This window comes from Hemiscyllium ocellatum, chromosome 33 (assembly GCF_020745735.1).
Source record: "Hemiscyllium ocellatum isolate sHemOce1 chromosome 33, sHemOce1.pat.X.cur, whole genome shotgun sequence".
In the NCBI taxonomy this organism is placed as follows: Eukaryota; Metazoa; Chordata; class Chondrichthyes; order Orectolobiformes; family Hemiscylliidae; genus Hemiscyllium; species Hemiscyllium ocellatum.
Window position 1 is genome coordinate 11,159,924 of NC_083433.1, and position 25,286 is coordinate 11,185,209.

Sequence of the window (25,286 nt, forward strand, 5' to 3'; positions counted from 1 at the left end):
AACCTGGTGTCAGAAAAACATGATCTAATTGGATGGTGGAGCAGATTCAATGGCTGAATGGCCTACATTCATCTTGTGGTCATTTGGAAAAACAGAGCAGATAGGATGGGTTGATTAGATTAGATTACTTACAGTGTGGAAACAGGCCCTTCAGCCCAACAAGTCCACACCGACCCGCCGAAGCGCAACCCACCCATTCCCCTACATTTACCCAACACTGCGGGCAATTTAGCACGACCAATTCACCTAACCTGCACATCTTTGGACTGTGGGAGGAAACTGGAGCACCTGGAGGAAACCCACACAGACACAGGGAGAATGTGCAAACTCCACACAGTCAGTCGCCTGAGTTGGGAATAGAACCCAAGCAGCACGGTGGCACAGTGGTTAGCACTGCTGCCTCACAGCGCCAGGGACCTGGGTTCAATTCCCGCCTCAGGCGACTGACTGTGTGGAGTTTGCACATTCTCCCCGTGTCTGCGTGGGTTTCCTCCGGGTGCTCCGGTTTCCTCCCACAGTCACAAAGATGTGCGGGCCAGGTGAATTGGCCATGCTAAATTGCCCGTAGTGTTAGGTAAGGGGTATATGTAGGGGTATGGGTGGGTTGCGCTTCGGCGGGTCGGTGTGGACTTGTTGGGCCGAAGGGCCTGTTTCCACACTGTAAGTAATCTAATCTAAAAAAAAACCGGGTCTCTGGCGCCATGAGGCAGCAGTGCTAACCACTGTGCCACCGTGCCGCCCACAAAGTTGAAAGTTCTCTTTCTACAGTGTAACAATCTGTGATACTCAATACAGATCTCACAAGGAAGTTTAATAATACAGGTAATTAGGAGCACAGTTGGCCAGGTATAGTGTCAGGTGGACATAAGGGGAGCTGCAGGGACCAGTGGTCCTCCAGAGCTGTAGGGGGCGCGCGCAGGTTGACACTGGCCAGTCGCTGACCATCGGCTGAAGGCCCCCGACCACTTGCTGCAAATACAACAGCGAACCGGCCCCAACTTTCTGTCTCTTTGTTAGAATGTGTTACCGTGTTTCATGTCAATATTCACGCCGAGTAATTTAATATTTACGGCACGTACGTAGAAGCGTGCGCATGCTCATCGGCCGCCAGCACCGCCCTTGGAATCACATCCGCCCTTGCACCGGTGCCTCCGTTTCCTTCCGGTTGAGGCAAGACAAACGCACTTCCTGTTTGGGGCCCTGTGCTGTTTGGGTGAATCTGAGACGAGAATTAAAGGTACAGGTTTGGATGAAAATAGTCAAGCAGTCTATAATTAAAGGGGTATTTTGGTAAATGTTTGTTTGTAATAATAGAAGAAGTAATAATTTTGAATAAGGCATTAAATATAAATGCTTGAAGGGGAACCTTTGTAAGGCTCTGAGGCTGTGTATATGAAAGTACTAGTGCAGCTACTGTGGGCCGAATAGCCTTATTCTATGTATTATTGTGCGTTTTTAAATGCATCTTTCAGCCTGTACATTAGGGATACCTCGATGGAGCCCATAGCCCTGAGTTGACAATCCAGTGCAGTATTCATGGACTGTCAGAGGAGCCACCTTTTGGATGTAGGAACACCTCAAGTTCCCCTCCAAGCCACGACTACATTGTCATTTCTTCAGTATTGGTGGGCCAAACACTTGGATCTCTCTCTCTCTCTCTCTCTCCCAACAATATGCTGCAGCCGTTCAAGTAGAAATGTCTGTCCCGCAGTGGATGTACCAGATCCCATGGTCACTGTCTGAAGAAGAAGAATGCAGTTCTCACTTGTGTCCTGGCCAATATTTATCCCTCACCAAATTTTGTTTAAAAGAGAATGGTTTCACTGGTCAGTTGTGGTTTCTCAGATTAATGCAAAATGTTGTGTTCTTTGTCAGAGATTATAAGCTATCCTGACATTTAATGCATATGAAATGGATGTTTTTCAAATGTCAAGAGTTTCTATAGGAACACTCTGTATTTAACAGTGAAGTAATCATGTTTTGATTTTAACTCCTTTCTACTTAAGATTTTGCTTGTTGAGTTTTGATGGGCTGAAAAGCTTAATTGATTTTTGTTGTTCTTTTATGAAATGTGATCAGTCCTACTTACACTTGGACTGAGTGACTTCTAGACCATTTTGGAGGACAGTTAAGAGTCACATTGCTGTGGGTCTGGAGATGTGTTTCGCCCAGACTGGTTGAGGATGGCATATTTCCTTCCTTAAAGGACATTAGTGAACCAAACTGTCTTTAACAACAATTGATGATTGTTAATATGGTCTGTTATTGAAACTCTGTGTTCCAGATTTATTAATTCAATTTTAAAGTCCCCATGATCCCAGCATATTAGACTGGGTGTCTGGACTACTCGTGCAGTGACATTATGCTTTGTCACTATCTCCCCATTGACATTGTATTCACTGATGTTGAGGAATATAGGAACTGGAATAGGCTATTCAGCTCGTCAAGCCTGCCCTACCATTCAAACGATCATGGTTGATTGAACACTTCAATGCCTTTCTTCACTCCCATCTTTAACCCTGAACACTTGGATGTCAAAAATCTATCAATTTCTACCTTCAACAGACTCAAAGACTCAATTTATATGATCATCTGTGATAGAGAAGTCCAAAGATTCACAGTGCTCTGAGTTAAAAAAAAAATCTCATCTCTCATCCCATTTATTTTAAAATTATGTCCCTTGTTTCTGAACTCAACCAGTTTCCAACCAGGGAAACATCTTGCCTGCATCTATTTTAAGAGAGATCACCTCTCTTTTTTTTTAAACTTGAGAGAATAAAAGCCAAGTTTGCTCAATTTCTTTTCGTAAGGATAGTCCAGTTGTCCCTGGAACAATTCTGGTTAAGTTGTTTGCTGCACTTTGTTTATGTAAATAATATCTTTCCTGAGATAAAGGGACCAAAACTACACACGGGTGCAACTAAATCAAGCTCCTATACAATTGAGGCAAAGCTTCATCATTCCTGTACTCAATTCATGCTGCAATAAGGGTGAATGTTCCATTAGCCTTCCTTATAGCTTGCTGAAAATCTTTTTGTCCCTACAGGTCATACGGCTGATGTATAAGTGATGACAAGACACGGGAAGAACTGCACAGCGGGGGCTGTATATACCTATTACGAGAAGAAAAAGGACACAGGTACGGGGATGGAGATTGGAGGGTGAATTTGATATTGTACATGAGTTATAAATGGGAGGTGTCCCAAGGCCCATGCCTCCAAGTCCCCCTCCAAGCCACTGACTGGAAGATGTAGCTAGTCTGCTCCTTTACTGTCACCTGGTCAAATTCTGAATCTTCCTTCAGTCTTGCAGGAACATCGTCACCATACAATCGTTCAGATGAACAGACTACAGTAGAACAAGAGGTAATTCATTCCCCATCACCTTCTCAATGGCAACTAGGGTTATTTTTCTTCAGGATGTGGGGCCAAGTGGGAGGAGACATGCTGCAGGTTGAGTGGAAGGAACAGCCAGGATCAGACATCTCTAAAGAGATCTTCTGGGTTGAGCAACTCGCTGAGATTGCCCATAGTTCAGGTCACTTTGAGAGAGCAGCGAGGGAGAGAGATGGAGATGAGGATGAAACTGGCTTTGTAATAAAAGCATCTATGGTCTACCCGATATTAACAATTGGAACTAATAGGTGAATAACTGGAAACCACTCCACAGGTCAGGCAACATCTGTGAAAAGAGAAACACACAGAGCTAACATTTTCAGATCAAAGATATTATGACATAGTCTGAGCCAAAACCAATGATCACCCTGAACTGTTTGCTCTGTTTCTCTCAAGAATTATTTATTTAGTGAATGCAAATCCCTGGATCCAAGCGATTGCCTCATTATTTGTTGAGTTTAAGGTTATTAGTTGCTACATTCTATAAAGGGGTTACTCCTCAATAATGTGCAGTATCTCTGCCTCTCCAGAAGTGCTAAAGAGATTTTGTACTGAGGCCTCCGTGGTGTAAGTTATCTGTGCAGGAGTCTTGTTTGTCCTGAACCTGCTTAACAAGAGCTGCTACTTGTGCCATTGTAGTTCCAAGTCTACCAATTGACAGAGGGGGTTTGTCACAAGGAATTTATTCATGAATTTGTGTCCTTGATCCGAAGGGTGTTTGTGGATGGACCTACTCAGGAAGGTTGCTCTGTGTCAGGCTGAGATGGAAGGCTGGCAGTAAGTGGCTTGAGCAGGTCATTGTGGATGAGGAAGGGGTAAGGAAGGCACAGCACGGAAGCATTCAACCAGCTCGTGGATTTTCATCACAGTGGATGTGTGCAGCAGCATGGTTTGTGAAGCCAGGAAACCGAGGAGCGGTGTGGAGCAGGAGATTATGATGCTGCAGTGTTGCATTCAGTTCTGTGTCGGCAAGATGTATCAGTGCCATGACCTTTGCCAGACAGGTGCACAGTGCTCTGCTGTGGAGCATGATCAAGCAAGCGCTGAGGTCTGAAGTGTATTCAGCGGGATTAGATCGGTGTTGTCCATATAGCTACAGAATTAGGTTTGCCATGGTTAAGGTTGCTGCTGTGATCCCAATAAACTGACTGATTCTCCCTTCTCCCTCAGCTGTTTCGGGGTATGGGACACAATCCCTGCGCCTCAGTAAAGATGCCATCAAGGATTTTGACTGCTGCTGTTTGTCATTGCAACCCTGCACAGATCCAGTTATAACGTGAGTCCTTCTCATTTTCCCACCCTTTGGTATTCCTCTCTTGGAAGCTGTAGATCCCTTGGAATCAAATCTAACTCCTGCTGGGGTCTCCATGCGTGGTAGTAGCTCCTGTATCTGCAATCAGGTTAATGGTGACTGAGCAAATCAAATTAGAGTCATAGAGTCAGAGATGTACAGCATGGAAATAGACCCTCTGGTCCAACCTGTCTATGCTGACCAGATATCCCTACCTAATCTCGTCCCATTTGCCGGCATTTGGCCCATATCCCTCAACCCTTCCTTTCAAGTACCCATCCAGATGCCTTTTAAATGTTGCAATTGTACCAGCCTCCACCACTTCCTCTGGCAGCTCATTCCATATATGCTCCACCCTCTGTGTGAAAAAGTTACCCTTAGGTCCCTTTTATGTCTTTCCCCTCTCAACCTAAACCAATGCCCTCTAGTTCTGGACTTCCCCACCCCAGGGAAAAGACTTTGTCTATTTATCCTATCCATATTCCTCATGATTTTATAAACCTCTGAGGTCACCCCTCAGCCTTCGATGCTCCAGGGAAAACCGATCAGCCTATTCACCCTCTCTCTCTACAGTTCAAATCCTCCAACCCTGCCAACATCCTTGTAAGTCATTTCTGACCCATTTCAAGTTTCACAACATCCTTCCGGTAAGAAGGAGATCAGAATTGCATGCAATATTCCAAAGGTGGCCTAACCAATGCCCTGTACAGCCACAACATGACCTCCCAACTCCTGTACTCAATACTCTGACCAATAAAAGAAAACATACCAAACGCCTGTTCACTATCCTATCTACCTGCGACTACTCTCAAGGAGCTATCTGTACTCCAAGGTCTCTTTGTTCAGCAACACCTCCTCAGAGCTTACGATTAAGTGTATAAGTCCTGCTAACATTTGCTTTTCCAAAATGCAGCACCTCGCGTTTATCTAAATTAAACTCCATTTGCCACTGCTCAGCCCTTTGGTCCATCTGATTAAGATCATATTGTAATTTGAGGTAACCTTCTTCACTGTCCTCTACACTTCTTGAATATGGTTGATGGTATTTATTGCGAAAGGCAATGGCCTAGTGGTATTATTGCTGCACTGTTAATTCAGGGACCCAGGTAATATTCTAGGAACTATGGTTCAAATCCTGCCATGGCAGATGATGGTATTTGAATTCAATTTTGAAAAAATAACCTGGAGTTAAGAATCTGCTTGTTGATTGTCGGAAAACCAATCTGGTTCATTAATGTTGATTAGGAAAGGAAGCTTCCATCCTTATCTGGTCTGGACTACATGTGACTCCAGACCCACAGCAATGTGGTTGACTGTTAGCTGCCCTATGTTGGCAGGAAATGTTGGCCTAGCCTGTGAGGTTGTCAACCCCCTAATTGAATTTTTTTAAAAATTCAGATTTTAAGTGCATTAATATCTACATAGACAGCGTATTATGTAATAAGTTGAACTTGCAACATGGCTCGTTTACACTTACCAGAAATGACGTACATTCATTTACAGGGATCCATTCTCTGCAAAAAGAAGGAATATGCCCAAGCCTTGCATTGTCTTTGGGTTACACGGGAGCCTATCTGCTTGCTGATACTTTGGCTGAGACATTGCCACAGAGAATCAGATTCAACTTGTTAACCAATCAACATGCTTTCCTCCTTTTAGTATGAATTGTTGTGACAGTTTAAAATTTGACATTCTCGCATTTATCCTGATGATGGGTGCAAGACAAAACATTTTGGTGCCCGGTCTCTCTATGTCAGTCTTGGAGCTCTCTGCAAGCAAGTGATTCAATCACATTTTTATTAGATCAGATTCCCAAGATCATTGTATTTTGGGATTGCTCTCTGTAATTCTGAACACTCTTCCCATCAAAATGAGCAAATCTGCCTATACTTGTCTCGGTAACGAATAGTTGCAGGATACTCAATGGTTACAACCAGAAATAGACAGTAACACTGGAGTTCTCTCTGGTGTTTGTTCAACAGTTCAGAAGTTTTATGGTCACTCTTGCAGTTTCAGATTTCATGTTCTCAATTAATTACATGCCTTCAAATTCCTCAGCCTCTGCAGTGGAACTTGAACTCATGAATTTGGCTATTGATGCAGGACTCTGGGTTGCCAGACCTTTATTGTAATCATGCTGTTGTTGTACTCCCATAATCTCATTGTTGTTTGTGAGAACTTCTGTCCATATTTCCTACTTTACCACAATGTCTATGCTTCAGAAGCATTCCATTGGCTGTCAAGTGCTTTGGCACTGAGCTTGTAACAGACCTGATTAAAAATGAAAGATCTTTCTTAACATGATGCCGTTTCTGCATTAAACCTTTAAAAGTGTATTCCTCAGCGTATTTATCCTCTGCCTGGTCAGAATATTATTCAACGTAAATCCATTGGTGTTTAATGCTGAAAAGGTGAAGGATTTGTCCCTAAATATTTCTTGTTTTTTTTTCATTATGCAGGCCTGATGGTTATATATATGAAAAGGAAGCAATTCTGGAATATATCTTGCACCAGAAAACTGAAATTGCTAAGAAAATAAAGGTAGATTTCCCTTTCTCAACTCTTCATCCTGCTACCCCCTTCACCTGAATATCATTCTTTTCTATCATTTCTGTCTGTCTCCCTTTCTCACTCTCCCACTGCCTCTCTCAAACTCTGTCTGCATTCTTCCCCAATTTTCCTCTTTCTCTTCCTTTCTTGCGATCTATGAATTGAGAGGATGTTGCTATTGATAACCATACACTCCCTGCCAGAAGTTGTTTGTTTGTGTGGGATGATGTTCCACAGGAATTAGTCATAGAGCTGTACAGCATGGAAACAGACCCACTGGTCCAACCTGTCCATGTCAACCAGGTATCCTAACCCAACTTAGTCCCGTTTGTCAGCATTTGGCCTATATCCCTTTAAACCCTTCCTATTCATATACCCATCCAGATCCTTTTGACTATTGTAATTGTCCCAGTGTCCATCACTTCCTTTGACTAATTCCACATGTGCACCATCCTCAGTATGAAACAGTTGCCCCTTAAGTCCCTTTTAAATATTTTCCCTCTCACCTTAAACCTATGTGTTCTAGCTTTGGACTCTGCCACCTGGGGAAAAGACTTTGTCTGTTCACCCTATTCATGTCCTTCATGATCTTATAAACCTCTTTAAGGTCACCCATCAGCCTCCGAAGCTTTCTATTTGTTCAAATACCTATTTTTCAGTGTGGGTCAAGTGAGTAGGTGCTGATTTGCTAATGACTGTAATTGGAGTCAAATTGAAATCTGCCCTTTTGTCCATGAATGAATTTTTGTTTGGGTAGAATGCAGCTGATGGATGGTGTTGTGACTGGGAGCACCGGGCTGACATGAATTCTCCAGACCCTCTGGCTGAGGTTGACCTTGTTTATTGGAAGGACGCATATGGGCAAGTTTTTATTATAGCAAGAAGGAATGTGGAGTGAAATTTTGATTCGCCCTTGATAGAGACTCTGATTCTTTATTATAAAGATCGGAAGAGATAACACATTGAAAGCAGACCCAACAGAGCGCGACACCAAATGAACAGATTGAAACTGTCCTGTGTACAATGGTTTCTAGCACATGTTTGCTCCATGTAATGGACAATAGGAAATATAGCTGGCCCTTGAGCCTGAGTCAATAAAATGTGGAGCTGGAAAAAGCACAGCTGGTCAAACAGCATCAGAGGAGCAGGAGAGTTGATATTTCAGGTCAGGACTGAAGTCCCTTGAGCCTGCTCCACCATTTTCCTTAAAAATGCTATTTTCCTGCATTATCCCCATAGCTTTTTGTACCTTTTAATATCTAGACACCCACAGATATTTGTCTTGAATGACTAAACCTCCACAACCCTCTGGGGGAAAGAATTCTAAATATTTACTGGCCTCTGGGTGAAGACAGTTTTCCTTATCTCAGTACTAAATAGCTGATCCCTTATTCCAATACTCTATCCCTGGTTCTAGACCCTCCAGCCAGGAGAGGCATCTTTCCTGCATCTATCCTCAATAGACAGTGTGCCATTCCTTGGATAAGGGATCTAAAACTGCTACACAATACTCCAGGTGCCACCTCACCGAGTTTTTATGTAGTTGTAGTGAGACATCTCTCCTCCTGTACTCAATCTGCCTTAAATAAAAGCCAATTTGCCATTTACCTTCCAGCAGCTGCACCTGTATGTTAACTTTTAATGACATGGATAAAGACACTTTGGTCTGTTTTGGACATCAACATTTCCCAATCTAAATCATTTACAAAATCCATGCATTTCTGTTATTCTTACCATTGTGAATAAATTTACATTTTGCCACACTATACTCCATCTGCCATGTTCATGCCTCTCACTGAGCTTGCCTAGATACTTTTTGCATCCTCCTCAGTAAGAATATGGCACGTAAGGATATGAGATGATATTCCCGGAACATAGGATCCCGAGATTAAATTATCTACGGTATGGAAACCGGCCCTTCGGCCCAACAAGTCCACACTGACCCTCCGAAGAGCAACCCATCCAGATCCATTCCACTTCCTTATGTTTACTCCTGACTAATGCACCTAACACTATGGGCAATTTAGCACGGCCAATTCACCTGGCTAGCACATCTTTGGATTGTGAGAGGAAACCCACACAGACACGGGGAGAATGTGCAAACTCCACACAGACAGTTGGCTGAGGCTGGAATTGAACTCCGGTCCCTGGCGCTGTGAGGCAGCAGTGCTAACCACTGAGCCACCATGCTGCCCAGGATAAACGTAGAGAGGCTGTTTTTTCTTGTGGTAGAATCTAGAACTAGGGGCCACTGGTTTACAATATTGGAGCTACCCAGTTAAGTCAGACCAGGAGAATTTTTTTTCTCAGTGGTTTGAAAATCTTTCTTGAAAGATTTTGGGAGCAGATTCTTTCATATTTTAAGGCAGTGAGAGATTGTTGGGAGTAGATTATTAAGGATAGCTGGGCATGTAGAGTAATCAGCTCAGCCACTGACTTATTGACAAGCCTAGCAAGCTAGAGAGGGGCGAATGCCCTACTCCTGCTTCTAATTCGCACATTTATACAAATATATCAGGATAAAGGGAGAGACATTTCAATCCAGTCATTTTGAGTCAACCAGCCCCTGTCAGAGTTTGTGGTTAAATCCAGTATACACAGTACAGAAGGAGTTATCACCGAATCATTATGGTGCAGAAGGATGCCAATCTGGCCTCTTCAATCTGTACCTGGTTCTCTGAATGAATATCTTACTTTGTGCCCTTCTCCCTGTAATCCCGGGCAGTCCTCAGGCTGTGAGGTTCCATTCTCGATACGATCGCAAGGCGGTTTGATAGAAGTTGTAACCCAATACAGAACCATTTATAAGAATGAGGAAGCCAATAAATATTAACATTAATATTAATTGTAATTAATGTTAATATACCCCTGTAAGGGATCTCATTCATGAACTGGGACTGTCTGTGGCACCTTTTCAGTGAGCAGCTGATTTCTCTTCTGAATGCTTCCAGCACACTGTGTTTTGCAGGGCCTTAAATGCTCACTGCATGTTAAAGCTTTTATCCTATATTATTTTTGCTTGTATTGCCAGTTATTTTAAACCTGTGCTGTCTCGATTTCAATCCTTGCAGGAGTGGAAACCGTTTCTTCCTATCTGCTCTGTTTGGTCATTGCCACTTACTGCATTTATGTTAAAAAAAGTTCTTCCTCATGTTCCAGCCCTTATACCATCAGTTAATGTGAAGAGCTTTTATTTTTTAATCTATCTTGTCCAAACTTGTCATAATTTTGTACACTTTGATCAGAGCTCCCCTCAATCTCCATGAAGAACAACTCTACTTTCTCCAACCTGACCCAATAGTGGTACCATTTCTGGTTTTTAAAAAAAAAATCCTTCACATTCTCATGTCCTTCGATAAAGTCAACCAGAACTGGATGCATTGCTCAAGTTACTAACGTTACATTGATTTAGTAAAGTATCTTAACCACGTGTTGTTCAGAGTTTCTCTGCTCTTTATGGATAGTGTCGGATAGCTCCATTAGGGCAGAAGAAATGCATGTTGTATATAAATGCCCACAGTGATTACACCTGGACATGTTCCTGGTGACTTGTGGGAAAGGCTTTGGTGTTTGCTTTTTTAATATATATCACTCATGGGTTGTAGGCGTTGTGACCTCATTAGTTGCCCTTGAGATTGTGTCAGACAGCTGTGTCATTCAGCCAGAGGGGTGGTTAAGAGTCAACCACATTGCTGTGGGTCTGAAGTTACATGGAGGCCAGACTGGGTAAGGATGGCACATTTTCTTCCCTAAAACGCCATTGGTGATGGAGTTTTAATGGCAGGTTTCATGGTCATCGTTAGATTTTTAACTCCAGATTTTTATTGCATTCAAATTCTGCCATCTGCCATGGTTGGATTTGAGCCCAGCTTCCCAGAACATCAGTCTCTGGATTCAACGACAATAGCACTAGACCACTGACTCCAGTAAACGGTCCCTCAGCTACGATAACCCAGAGGTATCTTCCCAGATTTAACAATTGCTCGGTCAACATGAAACATGGTTCCGTTGAGATTTGAACTCAGGTGGCAGAATTCAAATTCCAGAGTGCTAACTGTTGCACTATATTCTGACAATTTGATCGACATAAGAGACATCAGGGACTTGTTGTTGCACAGGCAATTGTGGGTATTACCCTGCGCTTCGGTTACGTGTATTTAGAATTGTAAAATTTGTTTTCTCTCTTAATTTCCCAGGCTTACGAGAAACAGAAGAATGTCAAGAAGACGGAGCTGGCAGAACTGGCGAAGGCTGAGAAGGAGACCAAAGTCAAGGCATTCCTGGAGAAAGAGTCGACCATCGTCAGCAAGCCGCTGAATCCCTTCAGCTCCAAAGAGGGTAGGCTGTCCCGGGGCAGATGAAGTGCAGTCAGCTGGTACAACGTTTCTCCCCTGGATGGGGGTGGTGTTTGGCAAAACACACCACTTGTGAAAATGTCTGTCTCCAGTCTCTGTTTTCTGTAGGAAGGATATACATTTGTGTAACGCCTTTTATACACTGGCATGTCTAAAAGCATGGCTTCACAGCCAATTCTTTTGAGCTGGTTTAATGGAGAAAATCTGGCAGCCAATTGGTACACAGCAAGCTCCCACAGAAACCCACAGCAATGACCAGATCACCACTTTGTTGTCGAAGGATAAATGTTGTCCAACATGGAGGACTGACTGCCCTGCACTGTGTTTCAAAATGGAATTGTCTATGCCCAGCTCAGTGCTGGAACATTGACCATTCAGAATGCACTTAGGAATGTCAGCTGTAGATTGGGTGTCCAAGCCTGTGGAATGGGACTTGCACTTGTGATGTTCCTGAGTGGATGACAGGAATGAGAAAACAGTTCTTAACTGAAGACATGTGGCCATCCAAGGCTAACTCTTTTTGTTATTTCACTGTGTCACTAGTCCTTGTTCGTAAGCTTGTAGAGGCTCATTGGACTGCACTCTCGCCTCCAAGTGTGAACGTTGGAGATTCACACAACACTTTAGGCAGATTGTTGCAGCCCTGAGAGAGTGTTCCCTTCTGGTTGGGGTGTTACCTTAAGGCCCCACCTCTCCTCTCTGGTGAATGTAAAAGATCCTGAAGGAAAGTGTTCCAAGAGAGGGTTCAGAAGAGATTTACCAGGACGTTGCAGGGAACAGAAAGTTTGAGTTAAAGGGAGAGGCTGGACAAGCTGGGACATTTTTCACTGGAGCGTAGGAGGTTGAGGGGTGACCTTAGAGGTTTATAAAATCATGAGGGGCATGGATAAGATGAATGGCAAGTTTCTTTTCCCTTCAGGTGGGGGCTTTCAAGACGAGGGGGCATATTCTTAAGGTGAGAGGAGAAAGATTTAAATAGAATGCGAGGGGCAACTATAAACTTCCTGAGGAAGTGGTAGATGTGGGTACAATTACAAGATTTTTAAAGGCATTTGGATAAGTATACGAATAGGAAGAGCTTCGAGGAATACGGGCCCAGTGTAGGTAGGTGGGACTAGTTTTGTTTGGAATTATGATCAGCATTGATTGGTTGGACTGTTTCTGTGCTGGGAGAAAGTGAGGACTGCACATGCTGGAGATCAGAGCTGAAAAATGTGTTGCTGGAAAAGCGCAGCAGGTCAGGCAGCATCCAAGGAACAGGAGAATTGACATTTCGGGCATAAGTCCTTCTTCAGGAATGAGGAAGGTGTGCCAAGCAGGCTAAGATAAAAGGTAGGGAGGAGGGACTTGGGGGAGAGGCTTTGGGAAAGCGATAGGTGGAAGGAGGTTAAGGTGAGGGTGATAGGCCGGAGAGGGGTTGGAGGCGGAGAGGTCGGGAAGAAGATTGCAGGTTAGGAAGGTGGTGCTGCGTCTGAGGATTGGGACTGAGATAAGGTGGGGGGAGGGGAAATGAGGAAGCTGGAGAAATCTGCATTCCTCCCGTGTGGTTGGAGGGTTCCTAGGTGGAAGATGAGGCACTTTTCCTCCAGGCGTCGTGTTGCCATGGTCTGGTGATGGAGGAGGCCAAGGACTTGCATGTCCTTGGCAGAGTGGGAGGGGGAGTTAAAGTGTTGAGCCACGGGGTGGTTGGGTTGATTGGTCCGGGTGTCCCAGAGGTGTTCCCTGAAACGTTTTGCAAGAAGGCAGCCTGTCTCCCCAATGTAGAGGAGGCCACGTCGGGTGCAGCGGATGCAGTAAATGATGTGTGTGGAGGTGCAGGTGAATTTGTGACGGATATGGAAGGATCCCTTGGGACCTTGGAGGGAAGTGAGGGGGGAGGTGTGGGCGCAAGTTTTGCAATTCTTGCGGTTGCAGGGGAAGGTGCCGGGAGTGGATGTTGGGTTGGTGGAGGGGGTGGACCTCATGAGGGAGTCGCGGAGGGAGTGGTCTCTCCGGAACACTGATAGGGGAGGGGAGGGAAATATATCCCTGGTGGTGGGGTCCGTTTGGAGGTGGCGGAAATGATGAAGGATGATACGATACATCTGGAGGATAGTGGGGTGGTAGGTAAGGACCAGTGGAGTTGTATCCTGGTGGCGATTGGATGGGCAGGATTCAAGGACGGAGGAGCGGGAAGTAGAGGAGATACGGTGGAGAGCATCGTCAACCACATCTGAGGGGAAATTGCGGTCTTTGAAGAAGGAGGCCACCTGGGTTGTTCGGTATTGGAATTGGTTCTCCTGGGAGCAGATGCAGCGGAGGCGAAGGAATTGGGAATATGGGATGGCGTTTTTACAGGGGGCCGGGTGGGAGAAGGTGTTATCTAGGTAGCTGTGGGAGTTGGTCGGTTTATAGTAGATGTCTGTGTTGAGTCGGTCACCCGAGATAGAAATGGACAGGTCTAGGAAGGGGAGGGAGGAGTCTGAGACAGTCCAGGTAAATTTGCGGTCGGGGTGGAAGGTGTTGGTAAAGTGGATGAACTGTTCAACCTCCTCGTGGGAGCACGAGGTAGCGCCGATACAGTCATCGATGTAGCGGAGGAAAAGGTGGGGGGTGGTGCCAGTGTAGCTACAGTGTAGCCGTCGTCTTACATTGTGGTAACTTGTACAGAACATAACACTAAAGGCAGCAGCACTGTTTAGAATGAAGTTGGGCTTATAGTTGACATCCGAATGAAGGTATATTTGTTAAGTTTCAACTCGATCACGTCATCAATGCAAACAGCTAGACTTTGCAGCATCCTTACTTCAGAAATGGAGATCCCCCCCCACATGGGACAAAGCAGCTCCACAGTGGGCTGTAAGCCTCCTTCCTCGGTCCCACATAGGTTTTCTCATTGGTAGCGCTGGAAAGTTGAAAAAATCTGCACCATTTACAGAGTCTTTGTTTGTTGTTTCTCTTTCCCTCTGTATTGCCCTTTGATTCCTAGGGGAGGCCAAGGCTGGTTCCAGCACAAAACCCATTCAGCCAGAGGATGAAAAGCACTTGCCCAGTTTTTGGATCCCGTCACTCACTCCTGAGGCGAAAGTGTCCGCCATGAGAAAACCGGTAAGGTACTTCGGGGCGATTGATTCTGGTTTGATCCACTTGCTCCAAACAACATTCTCCTCCCTCGCCTCTCAGCTTTTGGGTAGAGAATTCTGTGGGTTTACCAGTTTCTGAGTGAAGAAATTTCTCCTCATTTCAGCCCAAAATGGGCTAATCCTGAGATTGAGACCTTATATTCTGGTTGCCCAGTTGGGAACCGTCGTCCCTGTACCCAGTCTGTCCAGCCCTGTCAGAATTTTATATGTTGCAATGAGCCCCCCCCCCCCCCCCCCCCCCCGCCAATCTCTTGTTCTGCCAAACTCCAGTCAATACAGACTCAGTTGGTGCAATCTCTCCTCGAGGCATCCCAGGAATTAGTCTGGTGAACCTTAGCTGCACTTCCTCTATGACAAGCATATCTTTTCATAGGCATGGAGACTCAAAACTGCATACACTACTCACCAGTGCCCTCGACAGGTGCAGTAATACTTCCTGCTCCTGAATTCAAACCCCCCTTGAAATGAAGGTCGGCATGCTTTTTCCCTTCCTGATTGCTTGTTGAACTTGTGCACTGGTCACTGAAAGCAAGCATGCAAGGACACCAGGGCCCTGTGTCCCTCCCAAACCACCTCCTGTTTATAATAGTTGAATGATCTTATTGCGTTGTTCCTACATTTCCTGAGTTTTATACCCCTGAAGATCACAGGTAGTCACTTAGCATGTATTGAGATCAAAGATGATTGTTGAGTTATTTCAAGAAGAGTAATGTAGGAATTCAGGGCAACAATATGATTCACAACCATTTATTGCCACTGTCCTTTTGGAGATCCCCACTTGCAATATTTTTTAGTTTGCACTGAGGAGTGGGTGGCATTTGTGATTTGAGTTGTTGTTGTTGTGCTGGCTATGGAACCACTGTGAGAGAGAAATGGAGACTTAGGATATGAAGCTATCCAAAATTGAATAGTCAGCCACCATTGCTATCTCGGCATGCACAAAGAAAGGCAAGACTTAACAGTTACAGAATTGTACATCAAGGAAACAGACCCTTTGGTCAAACTCGTCCATGCTGACCAGATATCCTAAATTAACCTAGTTCCATTTGCAAGCACTTGACCCATATCCCTCTAAATCCTTCCTATTCATATACCCATCCAGATGTCTTTTAAATGTTGTAATTGTACCAGCCTACACCCCTTCCTCTGACAGCTTATTCCATACATACACCACCCTTTGCGTGAAAACATTGTCACTTAGGTCTATTTTTAAATCTTTCCCCTCGCATCTTAAACCTTTGCCCTCTAATTTTGGACTCCCCTGCCCTGAGGAACATACCTTGACTATTTACCCTGTCCATGCCCCTCATGATTTTATAAATTTCTATAAGGTCGCCCCTTAGTCTCCCACACTCCAGAAAAAAATAGTTCCAGCCTATTCAGCCTCTCCCTGTCGCTTAAAGCCTCCAATCCTGGCAACATCCTTGTAAATCCTTTCTGAACCCTTTCAAGTTTCACAACATCCTTCCTGTAGCAGGGAGACCAGAACTGGACTGATATTCCAAAAGTGGCCTAACCAATTTGTGTTTATACAGTTCCTTTGCTGCGCTAAAGTGAGTGAGAGTAAATTTACACTTGAAGCATAGTGACTGTCATAATGTAGGGACTGCATGGAAAGTTAGTCACTTGTATGGGGGTAGAGAGGAACTGCTGATGGATCTAGTTCCTTGAGTTCAGAGACAGAAGAAAGGAGGGGAGAAATTAGGAGGACAAGTCTGTGAACCAATTCTTCCCTCATATGAAATGATTTTACACTATTTATGATTAAGAAAAAGCTCATCTGTGAAGCTGAATGTTGGGGCTGCTTGAAGTAGAGCTGTTTTGCTGCAGTACACTGCCCTCACTGGTGGAACAGTGTAACTACAATATTATATTTGCATAATATGTTAAATGTGGAAAGCTATAAAGGCAAACTTTCATTTTTGTGGACAGGGAATGTTGAAGGCTCTAAACTTTTAATGTGCATCTGGATGGCAAAAGGTTCATATGCCAGATCAATCCCCTAGACTGCTTGTTTTTACAGCACAGCTTTTGAAAAGAGTTAAAACACTTGATTCTCGAAAGATAGTGGCAGAAAAAGCTGCAGCACATTGTGACCTGAAGCCAATTCAGATTCCTGGGGGGAGAGAGACACAGCAGTGCTCACCTGATAGTATTGAAATGTTCTATAAACTGTAATGTCCAGGGTAAACAATTGTGTTGTGAGAGATCGGAGATTGTTCGTCTCACAGTGTTCAATTCTCACCAATTGTGTGTCCTCTCTCAGAACCTTCTCTTCCAAATCTTTACAAAGATGCCCGTGTCTCTCCTAACACCAGTTGACTGTCCTTGTCTGCATACCGAGATTTTGGGCAGACCATTCAACTGTGAAGGTGTTGCAGCCGAGACCGATGTTGGCTGTTCCCGGCCTGCATTATTGACGTGGTCATGCCCACTCTTCTCCATCCCACACCCCTCCAGTTCAGCCCTACTTTATCTTGTACCTCTTTGCCCTTGTCGGATATCATCACAGTCAGGCTCCTCCGAGGTGTGAGATCTCACCCTCCAAGTCACACTTGATGAAATTGATCCTGGGTGGTGTTGATGAGGTACAGAAGTACTCAGCAAAGGAGTGGCAGCTCACTGATGAGGACAGATCTGGATTCTGAAAATATACAGTGCACTGCTCCCAGAGGCTCATGTGTACAAAACAAATTGAGAATACAAGGACGCTACAAATAGACATCGACAAGTTCAGTGAATGGGCAATAATGTGCACAGATGGAGCATAATATGGGAAGCTGTGAGATTCCTCACTTTTGGCTGTAAGAATAGAAAAGCAGAATTAGTTTAAAAATTGTGAATCTTGTAAATGTTAATGTCATGCAAGGAATGGAGAAAGTTAGTAAGCAGTTCGGAAGTGGGCGGCACGGTGGCACAGTGGTTAGCACTGCTGCCTCACAGCACCTGAGACCCGGGTTTAATTCCCGACTCAGGCGACTGACTGTGTGGAGTTTGCACGTTCTCCCCGTGTCTGCGTGGGTTTCCTCCGGGTGCTCCGGTTTCCTCCCACTGTCCAAAGATGTGCGGGTCAGGTGAATTGGCCATGCTAAATTGCCCGTAGTGTTAGGTAAGGGGTAAATGTAGGGGTATGGGTGGGTTGCGCTTCGGCGGGTCGGTGTGGACTTGTTGGGCCGAAGGGCCTGTTTCCACACTGTAAGTCTAATCAAAAAAAAAAATCTAAGACAAATGCCAAGTTAGCTTTTATGATAAGCAAATTGGAATACAAGAATTAACTATATTGCTGCAAGGTAGACCGAGAATGTGTGATGGTTCAAGACATTTTAACACACGCATCTTTTGGAATATTGCTTCAGTTCTGGTCTCCTTCCTATCGGAAGGATGTTGTGAAACTTGAAAGGGTTCAGAAAAGATTTACAAGGATGTTGCCAGGGTTGGAGGATTTGAGCTATAGGGAGAGGTTGAGTAGGCTTGGGCTGTTTTCCCTGGAATGTCAGAGCCTGTGGGGTGACCTTCTAGAGGTTTTATAAAATCTTGAGGGGCATGGATAGGATAAATAGACAAGGTCTTTTCCCTGGGGTGGGGTAGTCCAGAACTAGAGGGCATAGTTTTAGGGTGAGAAGGGACAGATATAAAAGAGACCTCCGGGGCAACATTTTCACGCAGAGGGTGGTGCATGTGTGGAATGGGCTGCCGGAGGAAGTGGTGGAGCTGGTACAATTGCAACATTTAAGAGGCATTTGGATGGGTATATGAATAGGAAGGGTTTGGAGGGATATGGGCCGGGTGCTGGCAGGTGGGACTGGATTGGGTTGGGATATCTGGTCAGCAAGGGGGAGTTGGACCAAAGGATCTGTACACGTCTGATTCTATCTAAATAGAAAAATCATATGTCACATCAGTCCCCTACTTTGCTCCTTTTACAGCGTGGGTTTTGAAAAGGGTTGCAAGACTTGGTTCCAGAAAGGTGTTAGCAGAAAAAGCTAAATGGCAATGAATTGAGAATTTGGTGAGACCACACCTGGAATACCTTGTGCAGTTTTGGACTCCATTTTAGTTTGGACACAGTGACAGCGAAGGTTAACTGGTTCCTGGGATGACGGAATTGTCTTTTTGTTCAATTAAATTCTAGAAAGTGAGGTGGTATCATCGAATGATTCAAGGTTATGAAGAGGCTTGACAGGGAAGATGCTGAGAGGTTGTTTCCCTTGGCTGGCCAACTTAGAAAAAGGGGGACGCGGTTTGAGGATAAAGAAGCGATGATTTAGGACTGAGATCGGAAATTTCTCCTGCCAATCCCTTAAGAATTCACTATCCTGGAGGGTTGTGGATGTTCTCTTGTGGAACATATTTAAGACTGAGATTTTTCAGATCTTATGGAAATAAGAAAATTGGGACTGGGGTTGGGGTCAAGTTGAAGCAACGATCATTATTGAGGTAGCTCGCTGGGCCAAATGGTTTACACTCCTATTTCTTTTCTAAAGCAATGTACATTTATTGGGACTTATTGAGATAGGGATGGGAGTTGGGATTAATGAGAAAGAGCTGCTATGGGGGATAAAATAACGGGCTATTCCATATGCTTGTCACAGCTGTGTCTCTGAATTGTTACAGTGCCTTTTTATTGTCTCTTGCAGGATAAGACTGTCTACTGCCCAATGAGTGGGAAACCTCTGAAGATGAAAGACCTGATTCCTGTCAATTTCTTGCCAGTTGACAATAAGCTGGACCGTGTCCAGCTGATCACGAGGCAGGAGCGCTATGTCTGTGCGGTGACACGGGATGTTCTGGGAAACTCTGTGCCATGTGCTGTGCTTCGACCATCGTAAGTGCCCTATGGGCTACTGCCCACCATTCCTGCGATACCTCCCTTCGATTCATAACCCCGTGTCCTCCTCCTAACCTCTACAACCAGCTACAACCATCTGCTCTGCAAATTCTGCCCTTGTGCACATCCGTGACTTTCTCACCTTCCTGAGATCTAAATTCTGGAGGTCCCCACCTTAACATGCGTATCCTTCTTTTTATTGTTGCTTCAATCCTAACTCTCTCGAGCTTGCTGTCACTTAACTTTAATATCTCATAATGGGGTGGGTGTTGAATATTGTTTGATAACCGCTCCCTGTGGTGAGCCTTGGGCTTGTATCAAGGTGCTATTTAAATACAAGCTGTTTGTTATTCTATAGCGTTTGGCAGAGGGGAGACCGTGATCTGGAAATCTGCCATTCCTCACATCGCTCAAGGGATCAACCTCAGAGTTAGCAGTTGAGGAGTTTCTAGTGCTTAACATTGGTAGCCAGTAGACCAGCGATATGATTCAGGACAATTGGGGTCCATCTCCCCTTTAGCTTTGGCTCCAAACTGATTTGCCTGTTATCAGGAAGGGTGGAATAGTGGTTCCAGTGCTTGCCTAGAAACTTGAGAACGCGAGCCATAGCCAGAAGAGATATTGTTATCGATATATATGGTCATTTGGAAATTTACACCTCCCTCTCATAAAAGGTATTAAATATTCAAAATATGCCTTCTCACGAGTTTTGAAAATTGTTGGTTTGTTTCAGTGTTACTAAGATTAGTTTTGCATTATAGATTTTTATTAATTGAATTTAAATTCCATGAACGCTGTGGGATTTGAATCTGTGACCCCACTACCCACAGACAATAGTTGTTGGAGATAATCAGTGATAGTTTTGTGGCTACCATTACTGAGACTCTCACTTTCGTGCATATTTTTAATTCAACCTATTCCGGTGTGTTATGGCGAATCTCTGGACTGGATGGGAATTGAATGCACACCTCGAGCCCTGGGCTCGGGGAGCTACCGCTGTGTCACAAGACCTTAAACTCCCAGCTCCATATTCCAGATATTTTTAATGAATTGATTTTAACTACTACAAGCTGCCACAGAAGGAAATCATAGAATTCCTACAGTACATCTGAAAACAGGCCATTCAGCCCCACTTGAGTCGATACCAACCCTCCAAACTGCATCCCACGCAGACCCTCCCCCTTCCCTGTGAGGCAGCAGTGCTAACCATCGTGCCACCCCATGGTGGGATTGAACCCATCTCCCTGGGTGAGGTATTAGCCTGAGCCTTTGCATTACAAAATCATATTGAATGGTGCAGCAGGTTCAGTAGTCCATGCAGTCCACCACTGCTCCTAGTTCTTGTAATGTTATGATTAACTCCCCAGTTGGAGGGTTGTTCCATAGTGACAGAAGTGCGGCGTCTGTCACCAGTGAGGTAATGTCAGTGATTGAGCAGCAGGAACCCCTGATTAGATTCCCTACAGTGTGGAAACAGGCCCTTTGTCCCAACAAGTCCACAGTGATCTTCGGAAGAGTAACCCACCCACATCCATTCCCCTACCCTATATTTGCCCCTGACTAATACACTTAATACTATGGGCAGTTTAGCATGGCCAGTTCACCTGACCTGCACATCTTTGGACTGAGGGGAACCGGACACCTGGAGGAAGCCCACGCAGACACGGGCAGTCTGTGCAAACTCCACACAGACAGTCGCCCAAGGTGGGAATCGTTTGTGTAGTTACCTTGGTTTATTGTGATTTTTTTTCAACTGGTTGCAGAGGGTCTGTGGTCACCATGGAGTGCGTGGAGAAACTGATTAAACATGACATGGTTGATCCGATCAGTGGAGCGAAACTGACAGAGAAGGACATAATCCTGATTCAGAGGGTGAGCGAAAGCATTGTGTTCAGCTGTATATGTGTGCGTTCCTTTTCATATCTCTTGACTGAGTGCTGCATATCAGCGTAAGAAAATGGACCAGAGCACCTTTTTGTGGTTCAACACCTCCTGCCTTTTTCCTGCAAATGGGTAATCCCAGAGCTGACAAAGCCTGGGGAGAAAAAAGAGGGGCAATAAATTTATTTTGGAAAATTCTCGACAGCTTGAGTGGATCAAGATTTAATCCAGCAAAGCACATTGGCAATGTGGTTTTGTTTCCATTCATTCATGGGATGAGGGCATTGCTGGCTAGACCAGCATTTATTTTCTATCCCTGATTGCCCAGAGGGCAGTTAAGAGTCAACCACATGTGGGCCCGGAATCACATGTGGGCCCGGAATCACATGTGGGCCCGGAATCACATGTGGGCCCGGAATCACATGTGGGCCCGGAATCACATGTGGGCCCGGAATCACATGTGGGCCAAACCAGGATGGCAGTTTCCTTCCCTAAATGGCATCAGTGAACCAGATAGGGTTTTCCTGATAATTGGCATTGTTAGACTTTTAATTCCAGATTTTTATTGAATTCAAATTCCACCATCTGCCATGGCAGGACATTACCTGGGTTTCTGAATTAACAGCCAAGATGATGCCACTAGACCATCTCCTCCTCCACTTGATACTTGATTCAGTTATTAATCCAGCTCCCTGTATAAGGCTGGCAGGGAATGAGTATATACTCCACAGGCTGGTAGTTCATTCACGAGGCTCTCATTAGCCTAGAAAACAACTATTCAACCCATCCTGCTATAGTAGCTCCATGAAAGAGCTATCCATTTTTTCCATTTCCATTAGATCAGGTATTCTGAACTACAGTTTTTAATTCTGCGTAGTAACAGATCAGGAAGCACAATAATGACCATGTGGAAAACCCAGAATGTGGGTCATTGGATGAAACAGGACTATCTCGCAGTCCAGTAATGTCACTGTCTGTTCTGTTTCCCACCTTATGAGAGGTCTTGCATTTAAGTCTCATCCCAGAGACTTGAGCACATAATCTAGGCTGATGCTCCAGTGCATTACTGAGGGAGTGCTGCACTGTCTGAGGTACCATCTTTCAGCTCAGTCATTAAACCTGTTTGCCCTCTGATCTGGACATGAAAGATCTCAGGAAGAAGAGCCCTGAATACTCTGGTGAGCTGGCCACCAGCAAATCAGCATCACTGCAACAAATTAATCCCTCATTGTACGAGGCAAGGTAGAGCAGTTTCTCTTCTACATTTGGAGTGTGTTGTGGGAAATTAGTTGAATTGTACAACTACAGAAGAATTGCTTTGAAAAGATTTACATATGCAGAGCAAATCAAAGGACTGCAGGTACAGTAAATCTGAAACCGAGAAATTGAGCATATCTGGCAATATCTGTGGAGCGAGAGCAGAGTTAATGTTTGAGTCCAGAACTGAAGGGTTACTGGATTCGAAACATTAGATCTGTTTCTCTCCCCACAGATGCTGCCAGGCCTACTGAGTTTCACCAGCAATTGCTGTCTTTGCATACGGAATGTCATAGGCTGCTGCTTTTGCACGTCCTGACGATGCTGTGTAATTAACTTCTTCCTGCTGGAGGACTTTGGATTTACGATCTTTTAGTTGCTGCAAGAGAAAGATTAAGGGACTGCAGTTCTCGCTGACCAGTTGTTTCTTTGGACACAGGGTGGGACTGGATTTGCAGGATCCGGAGTGAAATTGGAAGCAAAGGAGTCGAGGCCAGTGATGCAGGCGTAACAACACAGCAGTTCTTGGAGCCCATTGTCCGTCAGGTGCCTGAGCAAACAAGTGGATGTTTTCCTGTTTTCATTCCCCATCATCAGCACTTGCACTCAACTCCAGTTTGAGTGATTCAGATATTTACTGGTGACTATAGCCCCTCTGCAAATGGTTTAAAAAAGTAAATCACAATAGTCCAAGGAAACACAAGACTGACCAGGAGTCCCTGCTGTGTATTAGTTTTTGGCACTCCCATTTGTGACTGACACTCTCCTATTTCTGTTATTATGTGGGAGCCAGTCAAAATGCCATTTATTTCACCTTTATGGTCAATTTCTATTTCCAACACATTCTTGATATTTTCTATTTAATAAAGTTATCATCTTCTCTCTGCTTCTGTTTGAATGAAGGCAGTGCTGTATATTGAAACAGGGGCAGTGTGGATCAAGGGCATAAGCTTAGCTATCATGCAGCACATCAGTTTCATTTTTTATTCATTCATGGAATGTGGGTGTTGCTGGCTGGGCTGGTATTTATTGCATGTCCCTAGTTGCCCCTTGAAAAGGTGGTGATGAGCTGCTGCATTGAACCACTGTAGTCACCTGCTGTTGGTTGACCCAGAATGCCAATTGGGAGGAAATTCCAGGATTTTAACCCAGTGATAGTGAAGGGACTGCAAGTCACATTTAGCGAGTGGTTTAGAGGAACTTGTAGGTGGCCCTGGTCCTTTGGGTTGGAAGTGGTCATGGATTTGGAAGGTGCTGTCTGATGATCTTGGGTGAATTTCTGCACTGCATCTTGTAAATCATACACATTGTGGCTGCTACTGAGCAAGAATTGCTGTCATTCCCTGGGTGTGAGGAAAGTTAGCAAAGCTCCCAAAGCATGATTGATATTGAGTGACTTTTGGTAGTGCTCACTATTAATGCAACATGGGAACACAAGTTGTGCTCAGCTATGAAGCCAACCCCACCCACAATGTTTTTCTACTAGTTCTTCAGGCCCTCATGTGTGTGCGTGCATAGAACCATATTCTGAATCATAGAATCCCTACAGTGTGGAAACATGCCCTTCAGTCCATACCAACCCTCTGACGAGTAACCCACCCAGACCCATTCCCCTACCCTATAATGCATCTAACCCTAAACATCCCTGAACACTATGGGCAACTTAACAAGGTCAATTCACCAAATTAAAAAACTTACCAAATCCTCAGTGTTTCATGGAAAGGCAGGGACAGTGTTCTTTTGCCAAGAAGTTGAGGATCATCATTGATTTTAAGTAGTGGCATAGGTTTGAGGGACCTTTGTTCTTTTCTAGGTGTTACATGTGAATACTGGAAACCTATTTGATCATGGGAGCACTATCCCTAGCTTTTTGGTCACAGCAAATATCGCATCAGACCTCAAACACCCGAGAACAGTTGATTTGGTCTTTTATCACTTTGCACAATTGTGGGAGCTTGCTATGTGCAAATTGGCTGACCACACACAAAAAATACTTCATTGGCTGCAGACCACTTGCTCTGGTTATGGAAATCACAGAGGATAATGTTGATTGTCTCACCATGAATTTCTACTTGAATTGGTAGAGGCTAGGGCTATTGAAATAATCTTGGTTGAGATAGTGTTTATATTTTTAATTGCAATGTCTAAGAATGACTGACACTACAGACAGAGCATTAAAACCTATGATCAATGTGATTACTTCAGTATGATTGTGGGCAAACTATTTCACAATTGTGTTGAAAAAGACACACAAATTAAGTTTTACTAAAAGATTTATTGACAAACTCAGTTTCTTGAAGACACAGACGTTGGTAACACAGGTTTGATGCTATTCCCACATGTGCATCTTGTATTTAGGAGACTCCAACCGTGACCAGCAAATTCTGAAAATCTGTGGGGCTCTAAGCAGTTTGGTATAGTGTCTACTCCCCCAACCACTCCCTCTTTTCCCCCCCCAAAAAAAAACAGAACCACAACCACATACACAACCCTTTGAGGTTGACTCTCACACAAGTATTGTTCCAAAGCTCTAGACTTTACAAGTGTATTGTGCATGTTTCTTGGCAATGGCTCAGAATGCGACTGAAGCCAGAGTGTGGCCTCCAC

At 44.5% G+C, this 25,286-nt stretch overlaps 1 protein-coding gene across 1 annotated transcript; it reads left to right on the plus strand.

Annotated features, from left to right (window-relative positions):
• Window positions 1-1,144: 1,144 nt before the first annotated feature.
• Window positions 1,145-23,565, plus strand: nosip (nitric oxide synthase interacting protein). The gene is made up of 9 exons (XM_060849353.1): window positions 1,145-1,237; window positions 3,047-3,139; window positions 4,566-4,671; window positions 7,146-7,227; window positions 11,433-11,574; window positions 14,560-14,678; window positions 19,351-19,538; window positions 21,305-21,413; window positions 23,119-23,565. Exons 2-9 carry the CDS (start codon window positions 3,070-3,072, stop codon window positions 23,188-23,190), a joined length of 888 nt encoding a protein of 295 aa, XP_060705336.1. The 5' UTR covers window positions 1,145-1,237; window positions 3,047-3,069; the 3' UTR covers window positions 23,191-23,565.
• Window positions 23,566-25,286: the final 1,721 nt, after the last annotated feature.